Here is a 21,064-nt window from a genome sequence, read left to right as displayed (position 1 = left end):
GGGTAGCGGACACATGTTAAAGTCGCAAGGACCCGCCCCTCTAACCATCATCGCTGGAATTCGCTTCACTGATTATCACCATCCTCTTCGTCGCCCTCGTACTCTTCGTCACTCTCGTACTCTTCGTTGTTCTCGCCCTCTTCGTTGTTCTCGCCCTCTTCGTTTTGCGGAACCTGTGTGGTGGTACGAACCATGAAATCATTGACGTTGGCAGTTTCGTTAAACACCTCAAACACCTCGGCTGAGGTAATATAATCATCGGAACCGTCACTCCGCTTCCTCTGGCACAGTTCATCAATTGTCTGTTCTAACCCAACATTTGCTAAAATCTTCACCACCTCCAACTCTTTCTCCTCGTCACAATGTTCAATGCATTGAAGAGCATGATGCTCGATAATGGGACACCACGTCGCGTGCATGAAGAAGCAGTGGGTTATACCCTTGAAGCGCACGTCTTCGTCGCAGTCGGTTAATAGGACGAGCAGAACACGAGGTAGATGCTTGCTTTCATCATTCCTCTCCGCACTCGCCCCTTGGGCACCGCTGTCCAACCATTGTTGTACTCTTTTCACTTCTTGCAGTCCCTTGCAGCTGCCAAAAGTGTAAGTATCCATCCCATGTTGCCGCAGGTACCATTGCAAATATTGAAAGAATTGACTTGAACAACCAAATACAATCGCCCTGTGGTCGCCAGAGAGTTTCTTCAAGTTCTCGACAAGTACCTCGGCCTTGGAGCTCGGACCCCACTGGGAAAAGTCACTCGGTACAGGTTCGTCCTCAGGGCACTTGAGCAACCCGGGTGGAACGACAGTCCGATGATTTAGCACAGTTCTGCAATTGGGGCAGTATGGGCGACCGCTTTTCTTGATTTTGTCAATGCATCCCACGCAAAAATAGTGCGCACAGTTAAGGATTCCAGGCGTGTTAATCCTCAAAAAACAAATGCCACATTCTTCGTCAAGAACTCCACTTCGTAACTTATTCCTCAGTTCTGTGGTGAATGCACGCTCGCGCAATCCGTCGTTGGCAAGCAGGTCGAAAAATGACGTTAGCTGCTCCTCGCGTTCTTCTGGAGTGAGGGGCGGGGGGCTCATCCGTTGAAAAGTCTCCCGACCAACATACAAATGAAGGGTAATGAGACGGCACAAGTTGATGATTTCGAGTACCGGGAGGCACGACGTTTGCTGATCAGTTGAAGAGGAGACACTACTCACCGCCCTGTCAAATGTAGCGTTGTAGAACTCCTTCTCCTCCTCCGTTAGGTTGACTTTAATCACATTCATACTGTTGGCGCCTCGGCCACCCTCCCTTATTAGGCATGCCCGCCGGGTCTGACGACACATTGTAGAGAGCACTCGTTTCAGCTCCGTGTTTTTATCAGAATCGAAAACCGAACGATCCACTCCCTTCTTGTCCGCCACTCGTTCACTCCAAAATACCCATGACTTTAACGACGGCTCGTTCAAGAAACGAACAAACCCGTAGAGTTTATGTGTTTGCATTACAAACCGTTCTCCACAGAAGATCCACCGAGCGTCTGCCTGCAACTCAGTGCACAAGTAGCTCTCAGTGCGAGTGAAGTCACACAAGAAGTACGGCTCGAAAAGCACAACACGCCTCCAGTGGACCAGGTACAGTTTCCCTGGGAGTTCGGACCTCGGATCAGGCTCACGCCGAAGTGTACTGTACGTTGAGAGTACATAATCATAATCCGAACCTATCTGGGTCGGTGTCAAGTGAACGTTTCCTCGGCCGGTGTAAGCCAAAACCCGGGAAAGTGAGTGGGCGCCATCATGATGCAGAATCTCCATTAACCGCCGTACGTGGCGTTTCTTACACAACACAAGCATTGGACCACCATCGATGCAAACGGTGGTTTCCAGTGTAGAGTGGCTTCTCTGATGATCGACCTCACGCAGCGCACGCAGGGGTGCCATCAGCTTATCACTGCCGATACCGAATAGTATACCGCCTTTAGCCCTATCCTGCTCCACTTGCTCCCCCACAGGCGATGCACCCTCGGGAAGTAAGGTGGAAATTTCACAACTCCATGGTTTTTCTTCTTGCTCCCTCATCCAGGAAAAGACCTTTTGCTCAAGGGGACTCAGCCCGAGCTTCTCTACACATGCGGGAAGCTCAGGGAGTTCTTCATTGCCTTCATTGAATTCTGGGATAACCGATGTTAGTTTTGCCCACGCGCTTCCACCAGCACAACCGCTTTTTTCATCCAAAAAGTTGGTTTCGGGATTCTGCGCCTGCCCATCGTCGGAGTAAACACTTGAAGGATTGTGATCTGAACAACAATCTGTAGCTGCACCAAACCACGCCCCTTGAAGATCACGGGTTGTGCCTTCGCTTGGGCAAGGCAGCATTTGTTACGACTCCTTTGGGTCGATGCTTCCGTACTCGATATGCCTCCCACTGAGCCAGAAGCTTCCCCTTCGTGCTTGGCCTTTTCTTCCTTTCCAACCCCTTTGAACTATCTTCCCTGCTTCCCTTAAAATCGCTTTCTTTTTATTCTTGTTTGGTTGCCTCACTGCACCACAGGAAAAGAAAGGGAAAAGACAGAGTTGCACGGGCAGGGAAACATGTGGTAATATCAAGGGTAAAAGCACTGTCCGACCTTTCGTTATCCCCCCTTTTTCGGGATCGCCATTCGGAAAAAGCCAAGGGGAACAAGTAGCCATCGACACGTCGACCAAGTTTTAGCGAAAGGTGCGCTTGCTGCATTCAAAAACGGTACTGCAATTACCATTTCCAGCGGTGCTGTACCGACATGTAGGGCAAACTGATTTTACACACCACGTATCCCCGATGATAAGAAGGCGGAAGAAACTCTTTGGCCAGGTCCAAGGTCACCAACCGGCGAAATATAGGCCTGATTTACGTCCGCTCTGATAGTGTGATGTACTAATAAGAGAACATACGCACACACATACATATATATATATATATATATACGTCCTCGCACATCGAGGTGAGACACAACCAGATGCACCCGCTGCCTCACTGATCCTCCCTGTCTGGAGCAGCACGCCTTTCCGTGGAAACGGGCAGAGGCGCGCCGATAGTTTCAACACAAACATGGTCAGTAACAAGAAATATGTAGGAGACAGTGAGTCTAGTGGCTACGAGAGGCAAAGAAGAAGAAGAACTTTCACAGCATCTCTTTAGAAGTTACCGACACGCTTCGTTGAGGGGCCAATGGCCGTCTGATTAACGCGTTTGGCGAAGCGAAGGGAATTGATACTTTCTGTCAAGTGCTCCTCCTGATCGGACACAGTGACGAGCATTAGCATCTTCCCACCCTTTGCGCCCAGGTAGTTTTGCAGTAAATATGTCAACTTGCAGTTACGCCATGGAGCCACACTTCCAGATTTGTTAAGAGCACTGATGCACTTTCCGAGGTCGAGCAAACTGCGGTTGATGTTCACTGCTTCCTTGAACTGTTTCCCTTGCACACCAGACTCATGTACTCGCTCGCTCCCGGCCAAATCCACCATGCAAAGTGACCCCTCACTGCGTTGACGTATACCAGCGTGTTCGCCCATAATACGCAGCACGAAAATACAGTGGGAACGGGACGATCTGTCGTTTATCATCGTCTTCGCCGTGCTACGGTTCTTCATCGCGATGTCATACAAACGCCGAAAGTCCTCAAATGAGTTGATACGCTTCTCTGTAACACCGCTTATGCTTGTTGAACCAGTTTCGTTACTTTGCTTGATGATGTGATAATTTGGCTGGGAAGCCGCGGCCCCACCGGGCTCGTACAGGGAAGCTTCTTGCAGCAAATCTCTGATAACCTCGTTGTATATTTCCACAAAATAGCAGCTAAGTTGGTACTTCCACCCATCAGCCTCTAACTCTTCCCGCCGCTTGAACACTGTCCGTAGTGCCCTGGGTGTTATGCCGCAGCGCTGCCCGTCGTGTTGGTCACCCTGCATGGAATAGGTTTTGCCGGAGCCCGTCTGGCCGTAAGCGAAAACGCAAACCCGGTAGCCATCAACGGCGCAGTTTACGAGGGGCTCGACATCAGCGTAAACAGCCTCTTGGCTAGCGGTGCCGTCGAAGACACGGTCGAAAGTAAATGTTTCCTTCGACTCTTGCCTTCCCGTTGAGGTGGCGTTGTTACGTGAAAGCAACACACAAATCGACCGTTTCTCAGTCGCATCACCGTCCGGGAAAATAAATCGTCCCACCGGAGCATCCCTTCTGATCTGCCCTATTTCCTTTGAAGCATAAATACATGCTGGGTTGGCGCTCACGGTTGTTTGCATCGTGCTCCGCGAGGAAACAGAGTCTTCGCGAGGGGTCTCAGAGAGGCATAAATCAGGATCACCGCAAGGGTTGCTGCTCCCACTACGCACATCAGGAACCGGACCCGCTGCAACCGACTCCGAGTTCAAGCCACCCTTAACGCGGCAGTACACGCGGATCGTTCCCTTCATCTCTTCACATTGTGAATACAGCTGACGCCGTAATATTTCCGTCTGCTTTCCGGCTCTTTCAACCCTTTCCTTGTCAACCTTGATGCGCTCCAGTTCCCTCATTATTTCCTGGACCTCCCCGGAAAACCCGTAGGTAGCATCCCTCATGAGGTTGTGGTGCTCCACTATCGCATCTAGTTTTCTCTGTTCCTCTAACAGTTCTTCTGATTGTTCTTCAATTTCCCTTTGAAGCTGCTCTAACGCATCAGATTGAATAACGATATCTTCCCGAAGGCGGTCATGCGCTCGCTCCAGTTCTGTACGCTGCTGCTGCAATACCACCGTTTCGTCCAAGGCACGCTGCCTTTCAGAATGGCAGCCGTCCTCACGGGCCCGCAAGTGAACGAGTGCATCGACGTGCCGCCGCCTATGGGATTCGTCACCCGCTACAACACCCGCTAACTCCGCCTCGTGTGAGACAACCATTTCCTCTATGGCGTCTTGGACTTCTTCGGTCTCACGTTCCTTCGTTGCATACAGTGCGGCTAATTGAACAATCTGCTCCCGAAGTTCCTTTGTTTTCCGTTTCCACATCATATCTCCCCCTCCTATGGAGTTGTGCCGGAGGGAACCCGAGCCCGGTTCAGAAGCAGTGTTCCTGGAATTTTTACTTCTGGCGGGTTCAGCACTTTTGGGGACAAGGTCGCTTGCTTCATGTTGCCTTTGCCGCTTCCCTGCCAATCTTTGCATACCTCGACTCAACCGCCTCCACCTCACCCCTCTTCTCCGGAAATGTTTATAAGAGCAAGGACGTTAAAAGTACAAAATCTATTTATTTTTTTTTTTTGCTTCCACGCTGTGTACCTCTTTATCTGTGTTCGTGAAGTCAGCGCAAGTGTATCTTGTTTTCTTTCTTTAAAAGAAGAGGGTTCTTTCCCAAACACCTGGTGCTGATATAAACTTCCCGTCCCGATACGAAAATACGGTGCTCAAATCTAGAACTCTTTTTCTGTCAACCCCTTGTGTTCCTTAGGTTCGTGTCTGTCGCCACGTCTTCTTAGTTGCGACTAAAAGCGTCCGCGAATGTAAAAATGTGGTGAAACCAAAAAAGTAAGGACAAAAGCAAGAAATGAACTCGACAAAGTTATCTAGTCGCGGCACGCACTCCGCAGCCAAACAAAACACGACGGCAAGGGTGGCCTGATGGGGCAACAATCGTTCAGTGGATGCCCACCAACAGATCCATACAAATGTATAAAAACTCTTGCATACATGTGATAAACCGTTAACTTCACGCGTGGTGGGGAGTCTCAGGACAATGCGTGGCTACATTAAGACGCAAAACGCAAGGAGGGGGGAGAGGAACGTGAAGAGGGACGCCTCAAAATTGGTGTTGCAGTCCCGATGGCAAGGGGAAAATTTTCTGAGCCAAGTCAGGAAATATCAGTTGTGCTTTCCAGAAACTAGTAAGCAAAAAATCCGCCCTCTCCTGCTCATTTCACACATGTTTGCTCCAAACCCCTTCGCCCCGCATCGTCCAATTGGATGCATAACCGGACCCTCCGTTGTGCCAATGCACCAAATGTGTCTAACCTGGCCCCTACAGAAGTGTAATCGAGAAACTCCTCTGGGTCGCTGACAAACGGGGCCTATATAGAGTGGAAGGCAGCACCTGTAACAACGGTGTGTAGCCAACGTGAATCTCTCCAGCAGCTGGTATGTTCTAAATAATAAGCAATAAACTATCCATTGCTTTCCCACCTGCCACATCCTCCTTACTTCAATTTCACTCTAATGCATGTATGTACATACATATATATATAGATGCGAGCTAATGACACGTTATTTTTTTCTTCTTGTTCATTCTAGCTCACACATCATCATCATTATCATCAAGCATCGCGCTCACCCCCTTGTTGTTTCGCTATTGTTTGTCATCATTTGAAACACCTTCTTTTTCCCTTCGAAACCAGAGCACACCATCACAGGCGCCTAAACACGATACTCCGAGTGTAGAAAAAGTTGTCTCCGCGGAAACCTGTTCTAAATATTGAATCTTCTGATTTCTTCAGGCGTGACTTGGGGTCCACACGGGGATCAAATCCATTGTAAGGATCCTCCCAGTACTCTACTGGTGGTGGCCGGTCTGGTATGTAACCAGCCGGAAGCCACATTTTGTCAATGATGAAGTGCTTCATCACCGGCTGCACACGTTTTTCCCTGAATGGACATGTCATTATGTAGCACATAGACACGCCAGTAGCTGGCCCCTCGTCGAATGTGTAACCCCGTCGCCCCACCGGTTTAAAGGGAACGGGGGGCATGCGTTGCCGCCACACATCTCGTTCCTTCTTCGCATTAATGCGCTCTTGATCGTATATGGTAGCAATGTATTCATTGCCAATGTCAGTTATCGCTAGCCCCGGAGTTCCATAACTCCCAGCCTTACTGGGTGATGTGTATATCTGCCGCGGTTTAACCTTCGGGAAGGGTTGCGGTCCGCGGGTCTGCGGGTGATCGGGCATGTGTATGTAGGGTTCTTGTTGGAGTAGGCCGTAGTTAGAGCCAAGTCCTTCGCCCTTCTTTGGGCGAAAAACACTTATGAAACCGGTAGCCGTTATGTATCGCTTACGATTTTCCATCTGCTCTCGACGTGCCATCGTTTCAGGATCGGGGTACCGGTCCCCGTTGTACACGTAACGGAATTCCTTATCGAACAATGCATCGGGGTAGTGACCTGTTTTGGGACGTGACGTCAAAAAGTTTACACCATGCAACCGTTCATCTACCACCTTCTTGGGACGATCGCCAAGGCAAAGATATGAGGGAATTGAAAAGACCATTGACTGTTCTTGCTATTTGTCCCTCTTGTTTTTTTTCACAACAAGCAGTGCAGGCCGGAGGGCCACTACACAAATGATGGCAACCTTAGTCACTTGCTTCCTCCCCGCGGGGCTGTTGTGCCTCCCGATTACCACCGCACTGTCTCGGACAGTCAATCTTCAGTTACACGGTTAACTTACAGGGCCTAGACGAGTCGGTAGGTATTGACAACGAAAGCTTGGGGCTCAGCTTTCACGTCTGCCCGATTTCTGTATTTTTCCTTTGTACAACTATGTCGTAGTCAACAAAGCCTTCAATCAAACTGCAAGAGCTGCACCTCACCTGCTAGATTCGGTAGAAGTAACAAATGCTCCTCCAAGCGAACACTTGTGTATGCGCAGCTGATGGAAACGACAACCGCAACAATACCGAAGAGAAAAGAAGTTAAGTGGAATAATGTAGATGTTGTTAGCAGGTACAACACGAGTACAAAAAATAGACAAATAATGACAGAATGTGCTGCTCATGAGTGATTGCACCGCTCAGAGGGTGGAGTGCCGGAAAACAATAGGGAGTTACTGGAGTTGTGTTCTGTCACGCCGCGCTGTTCCCCACGCGCACACAGTATACGAAGCGCAATGGTACTTGACCTGTGGGATGAGAAGTATTATCCCCTGTTCATCTAACAAATCGACCTCAGTCGAATCACATGGACGCCCACCACGGCCTCCATCGAAGTAAAAAAGGGCCCAATCCAACCGCTCACAACGCTGTTTTCAATACCCTCGAGCCCTTTAAAGATTCCAGACGGGCTCACTTCGTCCCGCTCGAGCGCAAAACAACATACACTACCATCCCCAGTGTGCACCGACACAGAACGTGGAAATGTGAGAGTGATGTCGTGCGACCGCCCAGCGGACGGTACCCCGCACGCCAGACGGTAAGAACAAACACTTAACCCGGCTTCTTCCAGGACCGCAAATAAACGTTGAATTGTTTCCCTTTGCCGATGTGTCTGCACGACAACAGCGCCACCGCAACCATTTGTAGCACTTAGGGCATCGTGCAAGGTCCTAACAAAAGGTTGAATCAGTGACACATCATATACACAGTCAGCAGCTAGAATGAGGTTGCACCCCCAATTTCGAAGCTTAACCTGGTTTTGTTCATGTTCTCTCCAATCGAGTAGTGCCACCGCGTGAAGTGGTCCTCCACTATTAGGGGTATCGGAGGTTACAGCCTCCGCCACCACTATATCTTGTAATGCCAAGTTGAATGTTATGTTGTCGACAAGCTCCTGCTGATACTCCGTGAGTATGCAACAACGAACCCTATCCTCATACGCACGCTGCCGCTTCAGCAAAAGTGGCAGCAGTCCGACACCGGCCCCCAATTCCAGTAGTCGGAGTTCTCCTTCCAGTGGAAACGGTACCACACTTGGGGACGGCTCCGACAACTCCCGCGCCAAAAGTTGAACAAGTACAAAGGCAGATGGCCAGAGTGCCAGTCCCACATTGGTGAATTGCCCAACAGCCAAACGGACAGAAACATACTTCTCGCTAGCGTTCGGGTCGAAATACGTCCGATAGCAAAATGACTTTTGATCACTGCGCCCGGAAAGCTCCATGTACTCAATATATGCTTCCATTAAATCTTGATGGATGGGATCCTCTCCGTCAGGATCCTCAGCACCCGCCGTACCACTATGGATCTGCTCGAGCTCAAAGATGAAATGTTTCAAGAAAGCATATATGTTCGACGGCCGCGGTGGATACTTCTTGACCAGTGGGTTGCGGATAATCAGAGCAACACAGAGCTGTTGCGCAGCAGGCGAGCACCACGACATCCCACAAAGCTTGCAGTCTTCAATGAAAGCATCGAAAGTCTTTCGAGGCGGGGCCGATTGAAGAAATAATAGCAGCGACACCGGCGGATGCGGTGTGCAAGGTAGCAACATGGTGGAAAACGGGACCTCAAAAACTCCACCAGTTTCCTTCGCTGCAGAAGCTCGGGTCTCTAAGACACGCCGCCGAGGTGCGCATGTAGAAAGACAAATGAAAGGACGGGGAAAATGGGCCAACAAGTTGGTGAAGCAAACCAGCACTCGGTTGTTACAACCTTGAGGATCAATGCACGCACACACATCAACTTTCCAGAAATACGGAAAATATACTGAATACGTGCTTTGGCGGAGGTGTATTTGAGGAGATAGACTTCCGCGAACCTGTTGCCGGTGCTTTCAACTGACACCCCAGAAACATGACTTAAAAGTGCAGATTGATAAGACCCCTAGCATCAGTTTTTTTTTACAATGATAGTGAATATTAGCACCAACGCCCCAGCCAAACAAAACCGAATATATTAGGGGAGAGAACTGATCGCAACGTAATATCATTTCCTCCCCTTACTGTTTTCCACAACTTTCTGAAGGTGTGTACGGGTAGCTCCACCAATGAGTAACTTTTGGATTCTCGGTTGATCAAAGCTCGTCGACTGTACCCGTGCAGGGAAAGATGGCCATCCCGATCTTAATTTAGGTTGGTGTGCTAGTAACTTCCTAGTCAGCTGGCGGGGGGGGGAAGAAATGGTTAGGGGCAAAGGAAGAAACACAGTAGCCGTACGCTTAACTTCGCAAGTCTACCTGAGCACCACACTAATGTCAAGCATTGCTCGAGATTTAGACCTCATTGCTCCGCCGCTGCAAATTGGTACCGACTGCTTATTTTTTTATTGTTTTTTTAAAATAGATAAATTACGTGTTCTTTTTAGTCTCTTTAATTTCTTCTTGCTTCAAACTCAACCACTCGAAACTCAGTTTAAACGGTTAGAAGGAAACTGTTACACCCCAAGGCTCAGGGTTACAAAGAGATGGTACAATCAAGAGAGAACGGATGAAAAGGAGCCCAAGAAGAGCGCCAGCAACAACCACAAACGAAGACTCGGGCAACAAATTCCCAATGTAATGGAATTGAAGAACATCAGCTAATCGCCGACGTGTAGTTCTCCGATACTTTCACACAAAGCCGCCGTCATCGCTTCCCCCACATTAAAAAGAAAACGCTTTCTTTCTTTTCTTGCAGTCGTCTATCGGTGCTCCTCAACTCGCTATGCGAACCTCCGTCTCCTCTGTTCCTTCTATCATCTATTACACCCTGTCATGGCACCCATACTTGATCGCAACAAATCCCGCTCATTTAATACGAATCTGCAGGGTGTGTTACACCATCGCCATCATATTATTATGCAGTAACATGCACACATACGCATGTGAGGCACACAAATATTTATACATACTTGTGGTCCACCACCATTACTTCCGTGACTTGTGCTGTGACCGAAACTCACGAAGGCGTGCCGTTTCCTTCTTTGCCTTCTTGAGTCGCCGTTGGTATTCTTCCTCCTCAGCCTTTGACTCACGCAAGTGACGTTCACGGACTCGCTTCTTCGCCTCAACTTTTTTCCTCCACATCGCTTCTGTTTTTTCGTTTAATATGTCTAGCAGCGCTGTTCGGCGCATATCCCGTGGCTCTGGTGCAACTGTTGTTGCACCAGCAATTTGCTCCTGAAGTGCGGTGCTGCGTTTCAGGGGTATATATTCTTCCTTCAAACTGAAAGGTAACTTCAGCCTTTGGTTGCGCGAGAGGAGCACATCAGGGGTCTTGCCCTTTCCATCATCGTCATCTACAGTCGCCCGGTTACGACGCCTAATTTCACGATATTCGGAGTCGCTCTTGGATTCCAACGGCACACCGTGCGCCCAACGCAACTCCCGCATGGGTCGCATCCCCACCCATTCCGCGTCCACGAGGTTGCGCTGGATTGAGCAATATTTAGGCGGCTCAACCATTTTCCATGCTCGGCAGAAGACGATATCGGAGGGGAAGATTTTGTCCTCAAAGGTTGCACGGATGAGGCCATTCTTTCCCTTCAAAACTGTCTTGACAATACCACGTATGCCGGCGACAGTTTTCAGCTTTGCCCCAACGTATTTCGCAGCCTCCAAGTCGCTGTTGAACATACCCTTGATAAATGCAGTGGTTTTCATGATCTTTTGTGGTGTGCCGATCAACTTTAACTTCTTTACAATGTTCGAGGCGAGGTCATTCCCAACAGTGTAGCCTGTGCAAGAAATGCGGAAGTTCGGCGAGCGCTGCTCACGCACGGGGATTGCAACGAAGCCAGTGTTCGCAGGTGCCACTGGGGCATAAAATGCAGCGGCACAGTGCATGTGCATTGGAGTGTACTTGAGGTACCGCATGCGGCCGTTAGGATCCTCAGTGGCCAGTATAGGTTGTGTCTGAAAGCGACGCCACCCCATAGAGAGCAAAAGCGGATCCTGTGCTTTGAGTATCTTTGGAAACCAGCGGTGGCGCTTTAACTTTGCGTGTACAACTTGAAACTGGTCCTCTCCAGCATTTACACCCCCGGCAATAATGGGGACTGAGGGGTCAAAAAGCTGCACAAACTCAACAGGGACATTTTCCAGCACAAAGCGTACATACAGCCCGCTAAAGTGGCCAACAAGTTTTATTTTATTCGTGATATCATGCCCCACTTCCTGCAACGCCGTGTCCAGTCGCTCCTTCTTTGCTTCGACTTCGCGTGTCATCTCGTGGTAGTGCGAGTACGTATTATTCTTTCCACCCATGTCGTATAACTCGTTGAAGGCCTTCTTCTTTGCCATTCTTTTCTGAAGCAACCGTTCTTGCTCCTCCGTCAGAGGCTTTCCACCTACTATCGCGGTCGTTTCCTCCATCTCGTCGTTGTGGTCGTCAGCAGTGTCGTTCTTCTTAGAAAAGTGGTTGGGGTCATAAAATTGGATGGCACTATCATCGTCGTCACGAAGAGCGGCAGATGATGTTTCTGCCCTTTTGGCAGATGCATCATGAGGTGCTAAGAATGTCGCAACAAGTCCATCTAATTCGGGGTCCGACAAAGCAGCACTATCAACCACAGCATCATCGCCCTCTTCGGCAAGAATGTCGTAGCAGCTGCCATCAGTCATATCGTCATTGTCTGCACCTTTCCTTCCTCCGGTTATACTGCCATATGCTTCGGCAGCCCTGAAATTCCTCATGTGAGGCACGGTCCCCTTGGACGTATGACCGACGTTTGCGAGTGCGTCCCGCGGCCGAAAGGCACCCCAGTCGGTGGTTTCTCCATCACCGTCCCACTCCTCTTCGTCGGTTTCGGCATTGCCCTCATCGTCAACGTTCTCTTCATGCTCATCCTTCACATTGGTGGAGTCAAGTGGCGCTTCACCACGGATAATGGCATCAAACTCCTCATCCTCGCTCTCATATCCTTTACTGCCTTCAGTCTCAGCACCGCTACTGGCAGCATCACCGACATCGTCATTTGGTGAATCCCAATTTCCCGTCACGAAGAGGTTTTTCAAACGGCGAAGCAAATCGGTGTTAGACCAGTCGTTACGGATAGTGTTCTCACGAACGGAATCGGGTGCTCCACGCCCCCGGGGCGCCAGCCCCGCTGCATCATCAGCACTAGGATTGTTGACACGAAGCCCGTCATCACCACCACCGGGACCGTAGAGTAACAAGTCCTTCTTCACTGCTGCTGCGGAGCTAGCCATCTCACCGCTATCCCAGTCGCTGTCGTCACTGCTTTCAGTTGCCTTTTCCTCTCCATCATCACTAACCGAAGTATTCGACCCCTTCACATCCCCCATGTCCAGTTCCATAGTATCCTCACCACGAAAAACAACTGGCCGGCGCACCACTTCAAGTGCAGTGGCGGCTGCATCGATCGGTTTCACGCGCTGGAGGTCCCGTATTAGTCGTAGACCCTCACCCGAACGCTCAATTGTGGACTTCTCCGCATCCTCTTGAATGTAAATTGCATCGTCATCGTACACAACACCACTGACATCACAGTAGGGAGCATATATTCTTTTTTGCTTCATACCGAGGTGGCGCATCTTGTGCCCCTGTGATTTACTCTCGCCCCTGGCGTTTTTTTCGTCAAATGCACAGGGATCGTCCTGATGGGACAAATGCATGATGGGGAAATCGCCGAGTCCTGGGATGTGAACAAGCTGCTCCACCTTCATTGGCCTTCCCCGCGCGTAGCCATAGAACGCAATGGTACGATTGCACTTCTCATTGTCGACAACGTTTTGCGGAGCTGTGATGTCTTCGTAGCGGTCAACCACTACACAACTGTGCGTATTACGCCAATTTTGTATCTTCGGCTCTACACATATGAGCAGGCGGTGCAGCTTCAGTACATCAGTTGAACGGTACATCCCACGTACCATCGGCGCCAGACAAAGCACCTTGGCCCCTGCAGCCACCTCATGCCAAAAGCGGTGTCGTAAAAATCTCTTTTTTTTTCGTAGAGCTTTCCCTGTCTTCAATTGGTCAAGGTGCGAGACGATTCCGAACATACGAGGAAAACCGTGCACTTGCGCGATGTTCAAAAATTCAAATGTTTCCATTTCAAACCCAAAACTACCATCGACCATCAATAAAATCAGATCAGCAACTTTTGCTACGTCGCACATCGCCGTCAATGTATTGGGGCACTCAAGAAACGTCACACGGCGGCTACGCCCAGCAACAACAGTAATGAGCCCCCGTACCACCTGAACGTTACGGTTGCTGTAGAACTTCACCATGGAGCGAATGAGCGTTGACTTCCCCACACCTGGTGGACCAACAACAGCAACGAGCAGCGGTGGTTCTGCTACGACGTGCCGCAGGGTCTTGTCCACTACGGGAACATGTAATGCTGTTTCCCGCTTCTCAAGACTTCTCAGCAACTGCTGTCCCTTTCGGCTACTGGCTGTAGGTCCCTGAAAGGCCTTTGTATTGCTACCACGGTTAGGTTGGAGTTCGATACCCGCCTTTTTCTTACGGTACTCCTCCTTTTTCACCGCTTTACTGCCCACAACACGGGCCTTATGGCTTTTGTTCCTCTGCTGCTCGTCGTCGGCTCCCATTTCAACTACGGGCCCTCTCCTTAGCTATGTTAATATCGTAAGGGTAGCGCTAATGTGTCGCAATCCAAGGGCAGAAATTAAAAAAACTACTAAAAATAGCCCCTGTGATCTCTACAGATGCTTGCGTATAAATAAATACAACCGTATAATTTACTTGTCAAGCACCCTAACACAGAAACAGTAACTGAGCAGTTAGAGGGACGGCAGCTACGTGCTTCCCCTTAAACCCAAGTATGCGTACATGTGCGTTCGTTGTGGAATGCATAGGAAGGATTAGAAAGTGGGAACGGGTGAAGGAAAGCGGGGTGAAGGGAAAAATCACGTGTGTCACACGAGCCACAATCCAAGAAGCAGATTTCCTTTAAATGGAAAAACATAGGTGGTTAGGGGAGGGAAGTAAGGGTAACATATATATGCCGCACTGCCCTTTGCCTCATCGTGTGTCCGCACCAGGGCATCGGGGTAAACCTTGTGATCTCTCCACAAAACACGGTAAGTTTTTTTGCCGTTACCCAAATAAAGGATGATGATCGTCGTATATATCACTGTGTGTCATGGCAGCCGCAGTGTGCAGCGAACATTTGAGAGGTTCCCCTTTTTGACCCCGAGATTTCTGACATGCCGTTGCAGTTCTCTCCGCGTGTATTTCCCTGAGACTCACCTCAACGAGGTAACCTTCAACAACTGAGGTCCATAGGGCGGCGCCCCATTTGTGTAAAGGGAACCCAATGAAGTATTGACTGAGGCAACACCAAATAACCGCGTTGAAGTTCGAGGGTGCCATACCTCGACAACGGTGCACATTGCCCACCCTTACAGTATGAAATCATCTGCCTTCTCCGCTTGCATTAGGCACTGAGAAACGAACCTGTCATCAATAATAGAGGCGGGCTTTCCTCGTGTTATGAAGTCCCACGCGTTGCGCAGAATACCCCTGTCAAACGGACTCCGGCCACTAGGGTATATGTGTTTCAGACGCTCCCTTGTTGTTGTTGCTGTTAAAACACCAGCTATCACAGAAACAAACAAAGGCAGTGTCCCAAGAAGAAGGAAAACAGCCACAACCAGTGTTGTAACTAAAAGTGCATAGAGAAGAGGTGTCATCGCTTTGCATCCCCTACCCTTACTATCGGCGGCAGCGGCATCCATCCCACCCATGTTTTGCGAGACACAACTGCGAAGCACCAGCGCCGCAGTTGTGACCGTAAGTACCATAGCGGCGATGCAAATAAGGACAAACAAAAGGAACATACCGATGTTTCGACGGCCAACACACACGCCAATAACACCACAATGGTGATCCTGCTCATTAACGCACATTCCGCAGAAATAGCAATGCGCTGCACGAAGTGGGCGATGAATCCCGCAGGCACTGCACCAACGCCGTTCCACGCTTTGTCCATTTACATCTTCCCAGGAACTCTCACGCTCCTGCTGCACCCCGCCCTCCACTTCCCACGGCGATGGACCATCAGCTGCTAGGGAGGGAACGGACGGGAAGGTTGGTTGCGCGTACCCAGGGTCGCTGTACACTGTTGCCCACAGTGATCCACAAAGGGGCAAAAACAGCATAAAGATAAGCTTCATATTGTGCCACAAGTGCGGTTCGCCCACAACGTGTGTAATGTATGTGAGGACGCCTGTAAACACGATAATAATGGTGAGTGGAACGGCAGAAGAGGTGGAAGTTTTAACCACAGGTATGTAAAAATGGCCCACAACGGGAAACTCGCGACGAAAAAGACGGACATTGCCTACCTCCGCTACCGGTTTATCACCAAAGAAAAGATATTCAACACAGTAAACCAGAGGGTGCAGAAACCATATTTTATCTGATATCGCTTGGATACGGCGAGCCGAGAAGACCTCTTGTACTTCGCTGTACGGACCTTTTGACATGATATGTCTTTGCTCCTTGGTCATTTTGCTTATCAGCATGGCGACTTGGGCGCTTGCCGAGCCACCACTTGATTCCCTCACCTCCATAGAATAACGCACTCCCCTGCTGCTAACGCTATCATCAAAACTGTGCTTGGGAAGGACACCGGGGTCATCTGGGGTTAGTGGCTCCGAGGGGTTCTGCAGATTAATGTGTGTATGGCACAAATAACATTTCACACCGTAAATATTGGCACTCTGACAACTAAACGAAACAGTGTTGCTACACACCGGACAAAGGACACAGTACTGGTGCCCAACTACCGGGAGACGGAACCCCGTCATTCCTTCACCCAGTGCAGAGAAGCGAATTCCCTCTGATGCCAATAATGTTAATATATTTTTTTTTATTTATATTTTTCAATACTTTTTTGTATCGCCACCAATGCACCACAATATCTGTTGCGAAAGAAAGATTGTGGGAACAAAACAAAGAGCACTGTTTGGATCCGCAACAAAGATAGAATCGACCAAGCAGTAAAAGGCAGCATGTGACATAGAGGTTTCAACAAAAAGCCCCAAACGGCGTAAATACCCGGCGTTACAGCCTCAATCGGCACCAGGTACGTAGCAAAAGTGGTGTCGCAACCTGTTCCATAAGAGCAAAAAGTCAAACACATTTTTTTGCAGGGAAATCTCACTCACAAAGAAAACATGACCCCTTACTTGCTTTCCCACACGCACACAGATCACCACGGTATGCTTTCGCACCGGATCTTACTCCTTTGGAGCTGGTACTCATTTCCCTTACACCAGCGGGCACAAAGCGAGCACTGCAAGAAGAACACACCACAGTTGATACAACATGTGCCGGGAACTCCCCCGCTGAGCAAAATGGACACGACACATTTTTCTGCCCCCTGCTAGGAGTGTCGGCAGTAAAAGCATTTTGTCTTCTACCGAACGTGGATTGCTTTCCACGCATTTGTGCGGGTTGCGTCGTCGAAGGGTGACGGGACGCGCCAGCAGTAGGAGAGGAAATCGGTATACTAATCAAATCATCATTATCATCATCTGATATATCAAACATCCCGAAAAGCTCCTTTAAACTACAAGGAACTGACCGCTGTTTCCCGCCGTTGGCACCGGGTTTGTGTGAACCAGGTGTTTGCCGCTGCCCAGCAAAATGCGATCTTACTCGCGAGGTCCCTTGTTTCTCCGCCTCAACGCCATCGTCGTCGCTACCTGATACATCAAAAGTGGGAAGTGGTTTGGCCCGCTTCGCCACTGATGGTGGTGGTGACAGTGGATGAGAAGTGTCGCCGTCAAACTTGTTGAAGATGTCCGGGGGTAGCGGTACCTCCGCGAAATCATCCCGAAACGAACGGTGTTCACCACTCTCTGTCGGACGGCGGTGTTGAGCTCGACTATCGTTCGCTGAATGACTGCTGCTTGTGGGAGTCGTCGGTGATGGCACTGGGGGTTTCCACCATGAAGGTGGTGGCGGGGGACCCCCAGCCGACGATGGCGGCTTTGCTGTCCTTGCTGCAGTTGCCGGTTTCGCTGATGTTGGGGCTGGTTTTGATTCCCGTGTATCTGGTTTGGACTGCAGGGGCCTGAGTGCCGTTTCAAACGCCTGTTGCACTAACTGAAAGGCTTCATGTGCACTAGGATGAGGATTCTTGTCGGGATGGGTGCGCAATGCCATGAGCTTATACGCCTTTTTCAGCGCCCCTTCTTCAAGCAGAGCATTGTTGCCGAATAGGATCGCTGCCTCCCCTTTGGACATAAGTATACGCTGAACAAGGTCATCACCGGTTAATCCCACCACTGCCGATGCCATCGGAAAACAATTTTTCGACGCACAGGCAACAAGCGGGCTGATGCTGGAAAGATGGCCTGCAGCACTTGCCTTCTCCAGTCTTGTTCTGCAACTCTCACCAAGGCGCGGCCACTAAAAGTATAGTCGCATGCATGTGCACGCAGTTACATGAGAAATAAATGAAGGTGGACAAACTAGGCAGTGGGATGAAAAAATATATATAACAGTAATATTTCTTGGTTCTCGTTTTTATGCTCTTCACGATCAATGTTAAGCATCCAAACTCCCTTCTTTCCCCACTTAGTTGCTCGCATGGGCGGCAAATCTCCTGTTGTTTATTCACGCCTGACTGTGAGAGTTAGTGACTGAGGGGGGAATATACAAATCGCAAGCGCCCAGCGAAAGCCATTCGCACATCCAAAGGCCGCTTCGTCAATCACAATATTCCGGTATGAATATTGAAGCCGCGTCACTATTCTATTTTTTTAAAAAAGGGACGTTAGTTGAAGCAGACGGGCACACGCCCACGTACATAAGTGGATGGGAAACGCAAAGGCCGCTCAACCATCGAGGAGGAGCCCCAATTCCTTGACAACGTCAACTCAGTAATGCAGCACACTGGCCCGCGCAGTTTCACGTTTCTTTATCTCAGCTATTGCTTCCTGCAACCCCTTGTATGTAATGGCGTAGAGTATGGATATGGGAATGTCGTTCTCCGGTTGCATGTCGTATTGTGGACGACAACGGTACGCCACAACCGCAACATGTTTCTCCCTGAACTCGTAGAGCACAGAATCCTCTTCACGCCAAAAAACATATCGCTTCATGTCCAACTCCTCATGTTGTTGAGTCACTGTTCGTTTCTTCCTCTTTTGAGGTAACGATTTATCTCTGCCTTCTTTACGGTCTGCGGCTGATGCCTCGGCACCTGTATCAGCACTAGGACTGTCGGTCGCCCGTTGAATCTTGGAAAGGACAGCAAAAATACAGGGGAACGTCGCATGAATTACGTCTTTCCCCTGCTTCGACTTAAGATTCTCTTCTACCCTTCTTCCGAAGGTTTCCTCAAAGCGTTTTGCGAGGTCAGTCAGAATATGGGAGGTTAACTCCAGCGGGACGTTGCGAATGTACTCACCAACGAGAAAAACACATTTCGCTCGGCCTGTTTTTTCTTCAAGCGTTGTGAGGAGTTCCGTTGGGAGAACCCCTGGGGATACCGTGCGCCAGACATCAGTTTTCAACAGATTCAGCAGGGAACCTAACCGAGAATCGTGAGCAAGGTCGAGAACACTGGCCACACCATAGACGTCCTCCTCTACTCCCCCCTCTTCCTCACCCCCACTGCTGGCGATGTCATCGTTGCAGACATAATCATTGCTGATCTTCACAATGCATGTGAAAGGGCTCTTCAGAAACGCAGTGCCTAAGTCCTCTCGGTCTACCTCATTCATCCTATCGGGACAAAACTGATCCATGAGGTGCATGATGGCATTCACATCCTGCTCCCTGATATCGAATACGCCAAAGTCAACATCCACAACCGTCACATCGCCGCTATCCGCTTCATCGTCATCGACGCTGCTCGCGTCAGATGACGTGGCATCACAGTCAGTAAGGCTAGCTACCGAAGAAGAATGGTTTCCATCGTCCCCCATCCTGCGGCTGAAGAACTCGTTACTAGCACAGCTGTCCGAATCCTCGTGGCAGTCACCGTAGTCCTCAATGACTTGCTCCAAGTAAGCATATGACGGAGGTGTGAGAAAACTAGCGTCAGGCTGACGGTGGCGCTTAGGCATTATTAAGCGCTCTCTCTGTTTTTCCGCTGTATTTTCCTGCTTCCTTCACTTCACCACTTTCTATTACCTCAAATACGATTCTCTCAGCGCCCCTCCCCTTCCCATGAATATGTACGATCAGAAAAGGAGAGTTCAAATACCGTTTAAACGCAACAGCAAGTGACCCTGTACAAAACTAGCTTAAGAAACAGTAATAATTAAGTGCGAATTAACACAGCCGCACTCCTCTTGGTATCTTGCAGGTCCCAAAGAACACCAGAACACTTCATTCCACACCAGCGCCCCGGCCTCTCTCAAAGCCCGGTTCGAAACGAGAAACGGCAGCTTCCTTCCGACATCAGCCCCCACCACAAGAAATAAAAGAGCTGCATGGTCCAACGCAGACACATAAAAAGCAGCGGGACGCAAAACACCACTCTGTCACACCTTCAATCCACAAGCCCACAACCACACGCGAATCACATCACACCAGTGCACGGATGCAGGCAACACCCTGAACCACAAAACAAACCGAAAAAAAAACTACTACCACCTTAACACGCAAATAAGTGAATAACCACGAAACACAATGGAGGGATGCAGAGAATAGAAGTGGTAAGGGACGAGGGAAACAACGACGTGGAACATTATCTAATAAATCAGCAGAATAATTACCTAAAAGAATTCCCAAAAGCATGAGACATCAGCACAGTTCGTCGGGTAAAAAAAAAAATGAAACCCAGACATAGGGGACACAAACCTTAAGAAAGACTACAAAATTAAAATCCTAATAAAACAGAAATGTACGCCAACCAAACGACCAAACAACCAATCACCAATCGTCATCCATGCGTTTCCGGGCAAACACAATATTGCTCTTGGATTCCGCTGACTGAGAAGACATTTGTTCAAGAATTTCCCGCACCATTTCATCAGAAACGGGCGGTTGTAGCTTGCCTTGGCGAACAGCTTGTATGATATAAGATTCCACAGCTGTTGCACGATCAGCTTTCACCTGACTCAGTCGGGTCAGGCGTTCCCTTCCTTCAGCAGACACAACAGCGCGCAAAATACTTTCTTTCTGTTCTCTCATTACTTCCTGCTTTTCCTCCTGCGCTTGTTGCTTCATCAGCAACTGTTGTGCCTGTTCTTCGCTAATAGGGACACGGGACATAGTGGACAATAAAAAACCTAACATTAAAAAAAAAACAAAAAAGAAAAACAAAAAAAAAAGCAACATAGAAAAAGACAAAGAAAAAGACAAAGAAAAAAACAGGAATTTAAAATATATACAAATTCACAAAACAATTTAGATTTAGATCCATTTTCCAATAAAGGCCATTAACGCAGCGCCAAGCCAAAGAGCCGCAAACAT

General features: G+C 49.2%; 8 protein-coding genes and 1 pseudogene across 9 annotated transcripts; all 9 read right to left on the bottom strand.

Moving 5' to 3' along the window:
• Nucleotides 1-65: 65 nt before the first annotated feature.
• TEOVI_000474600 (SNF2 family N-terminal domain/Ring finger domain containing protein, putative) lies at nucleotides 66-2,372 on the bottom strand (the record flags this gene model as incomplete). The annotated part of the gene is made up of 1 exon (XM_067221076.1): nucleotides 66-2,372. One exon carries the CDS (start codon nucleotides 2,370-2,372, stop codon nucleotides 66-68), a length of 2,307 nt encoding a protein of 768 aa, XP_067077177.1.
• Nucleotides 2,373-3,170: 798 nt separating this feature from the next.
• Nucleotides 3,171-5,180, bottom strand: TEOVI_000474500 (C-terminal motor kinesin, putative; the record flags this gene model as incomplete). Its single annotated transcript, XM_067221075.1, has 1 exon — nucleotides 3,171-5,180. The coding sequence occupies one exon, from the start codon at nucleotides 5,178-5,180 to the stop codon at nucleotides 3,171-3,173; it is 2,010 nt and encodes a 669-aa protein (XP_067077176.1).
• A 1,232-nt stretch (nucleotides 5,181-6,412) lies between these two features.
• TEOVI_000474400 (protein of unknown function (DUF4586), putative) lies at nucleotides 6,413-7,273 on the bottom strand (the record flags this gene model as incomplete). Its single annotated transcript, XM_067221074.1, has 1 exon — nucleotides 6,413-7,273. One exon carries the CDS (start codon nucleotides 7,271-7,273, stop codon nucleotides 6,413-6,415), a length of 861 nt encoding a protein of 286 aa, XP_067077175.1.
• Nucleotides 7,274-7,935: 662 nt separating this feature from the next.
• Nucleotides 7,936-9,210, bottom strand: TEOVI_000474300:pseudogene (annotated as a pseudogene). Its single transcript has one exon. A coding segment is annotated over exon 1 (1,275 nt).
• Nucleotides 9,211-10,563: 1,353 nt separating this feature from the next.
• Nucleotides 10,564-14,214, bottom strand: TEOVI_000474200 (AARP2CN (NUC121) domain/Protein of unknown function (DUF663), putative; the record flags this gene model as incomplete). The annotated part of the gene is made up of 1 exon (XM_067221073.1): nucleotides 10,564-14,214. One exon carries the CDS (start codon nucleotides 14,212-14,214, stop codon nucleotides 10,564-10,566), a length of 3,651 nt encoding a protein of 1,216 aa, XP_067077174.1.
• Nucleotides 14,215-15,027: 813 nt separating this feature from the next.
• On the bottom strand, nucleotides 15,028-16,437 carry TEOVI_000474100 (palmitoyl acyltransferase 4, putative; the record flags this gene model as incomplete). The annotated part of the gene is made up of 1 exon (XM_067221072.1): nucleotides 15,028-16,437. One exon carries the CDS (start codon nucleotides 16,435-16,437, stop codon nucleotides 15,028-15,030), a length of 1,410 nt encoding a protein of 469 aa, XP_067077173.1.
• A 352-nt stretch (nucleotides 16,438-16,789) lies between these two features.
• On the bottom strand, nucleotides 16,790-17,935 carry TEOVI_000474000 (DnaJ domain containing protein, putative; the record flags this gene model as incomplete). Its single annotated transcript, XM_067221071.1, has 1 exon — nucleotides 16,790-17,935. One exon carries the CDS (start codon nucleotides 17,933-17,935, stop codon nucleotides 16,790-16,792), a length of 1,146 nt encoding a protein of 381 aa, XP_067077172.1.
• A 581-nt stretch (nucleotides 17,936-18,516) lies between these two features.
• Nucleotides 18,517-19,710, bottom strand: TEOVI_000473900 (p21-C-terminal region-binding protein, putative; the record flags this gene model as incomplete). The annotated part of the gene is made up of 1 exon (XM_067221070.1): nucleotides 18,517-19,710. The coding sequence occupies one exon, from the start codon at nucleotides 19,708-19,710 to the stop codon at nucleotides 18,517-18,519; it is 1,194 nt and encodes a 397-aa protein (XP_067077171.1).
• An 811-nt stretch (nucleotides 19,711-20,521) lies between these two features.
• TEOVI_000473800 (uncharacterized protein) lies at nucleotides 20,522-20,863 on the bottom strand (the record flags this gene model as incomplete). The annotated part of the gene is made up of 1 exon (XM_067221069.1): nucleotides 20,522-20,863. The coding sequence occupies one exon, from the start codon at nucleotides 20,861-20,863 to the stop codon at nucleotides 20,522-20,524; it is 342 nt and encodes a 113-aa protein (XP_067077170.1).
• Between the last annotated feature and the right edge of the window lie 201 nt (nucleotides 20,864-21,064).

This window comes from Trypanosoma equiperdum (genome assembly GCF_001457755.1).
Source record: "Trypanosoma equiperdum strain OVI genome assembly, contig: ctg_1316, whole genome shotgun sequence".
NCBI classification, from domain to species: domain Eukaryota; phylum Euglenozoa; class Kinetoplastea; order Trypanosomatida; family Trypanosomatidae; genus Trypanosoma; species Trypanosoma equiperdum.
The sequence above is the reverse complement of the archived record's forward strand: the minus strand, read 5'-3'. Positions and strand labels throughout refer to the sequence as shown.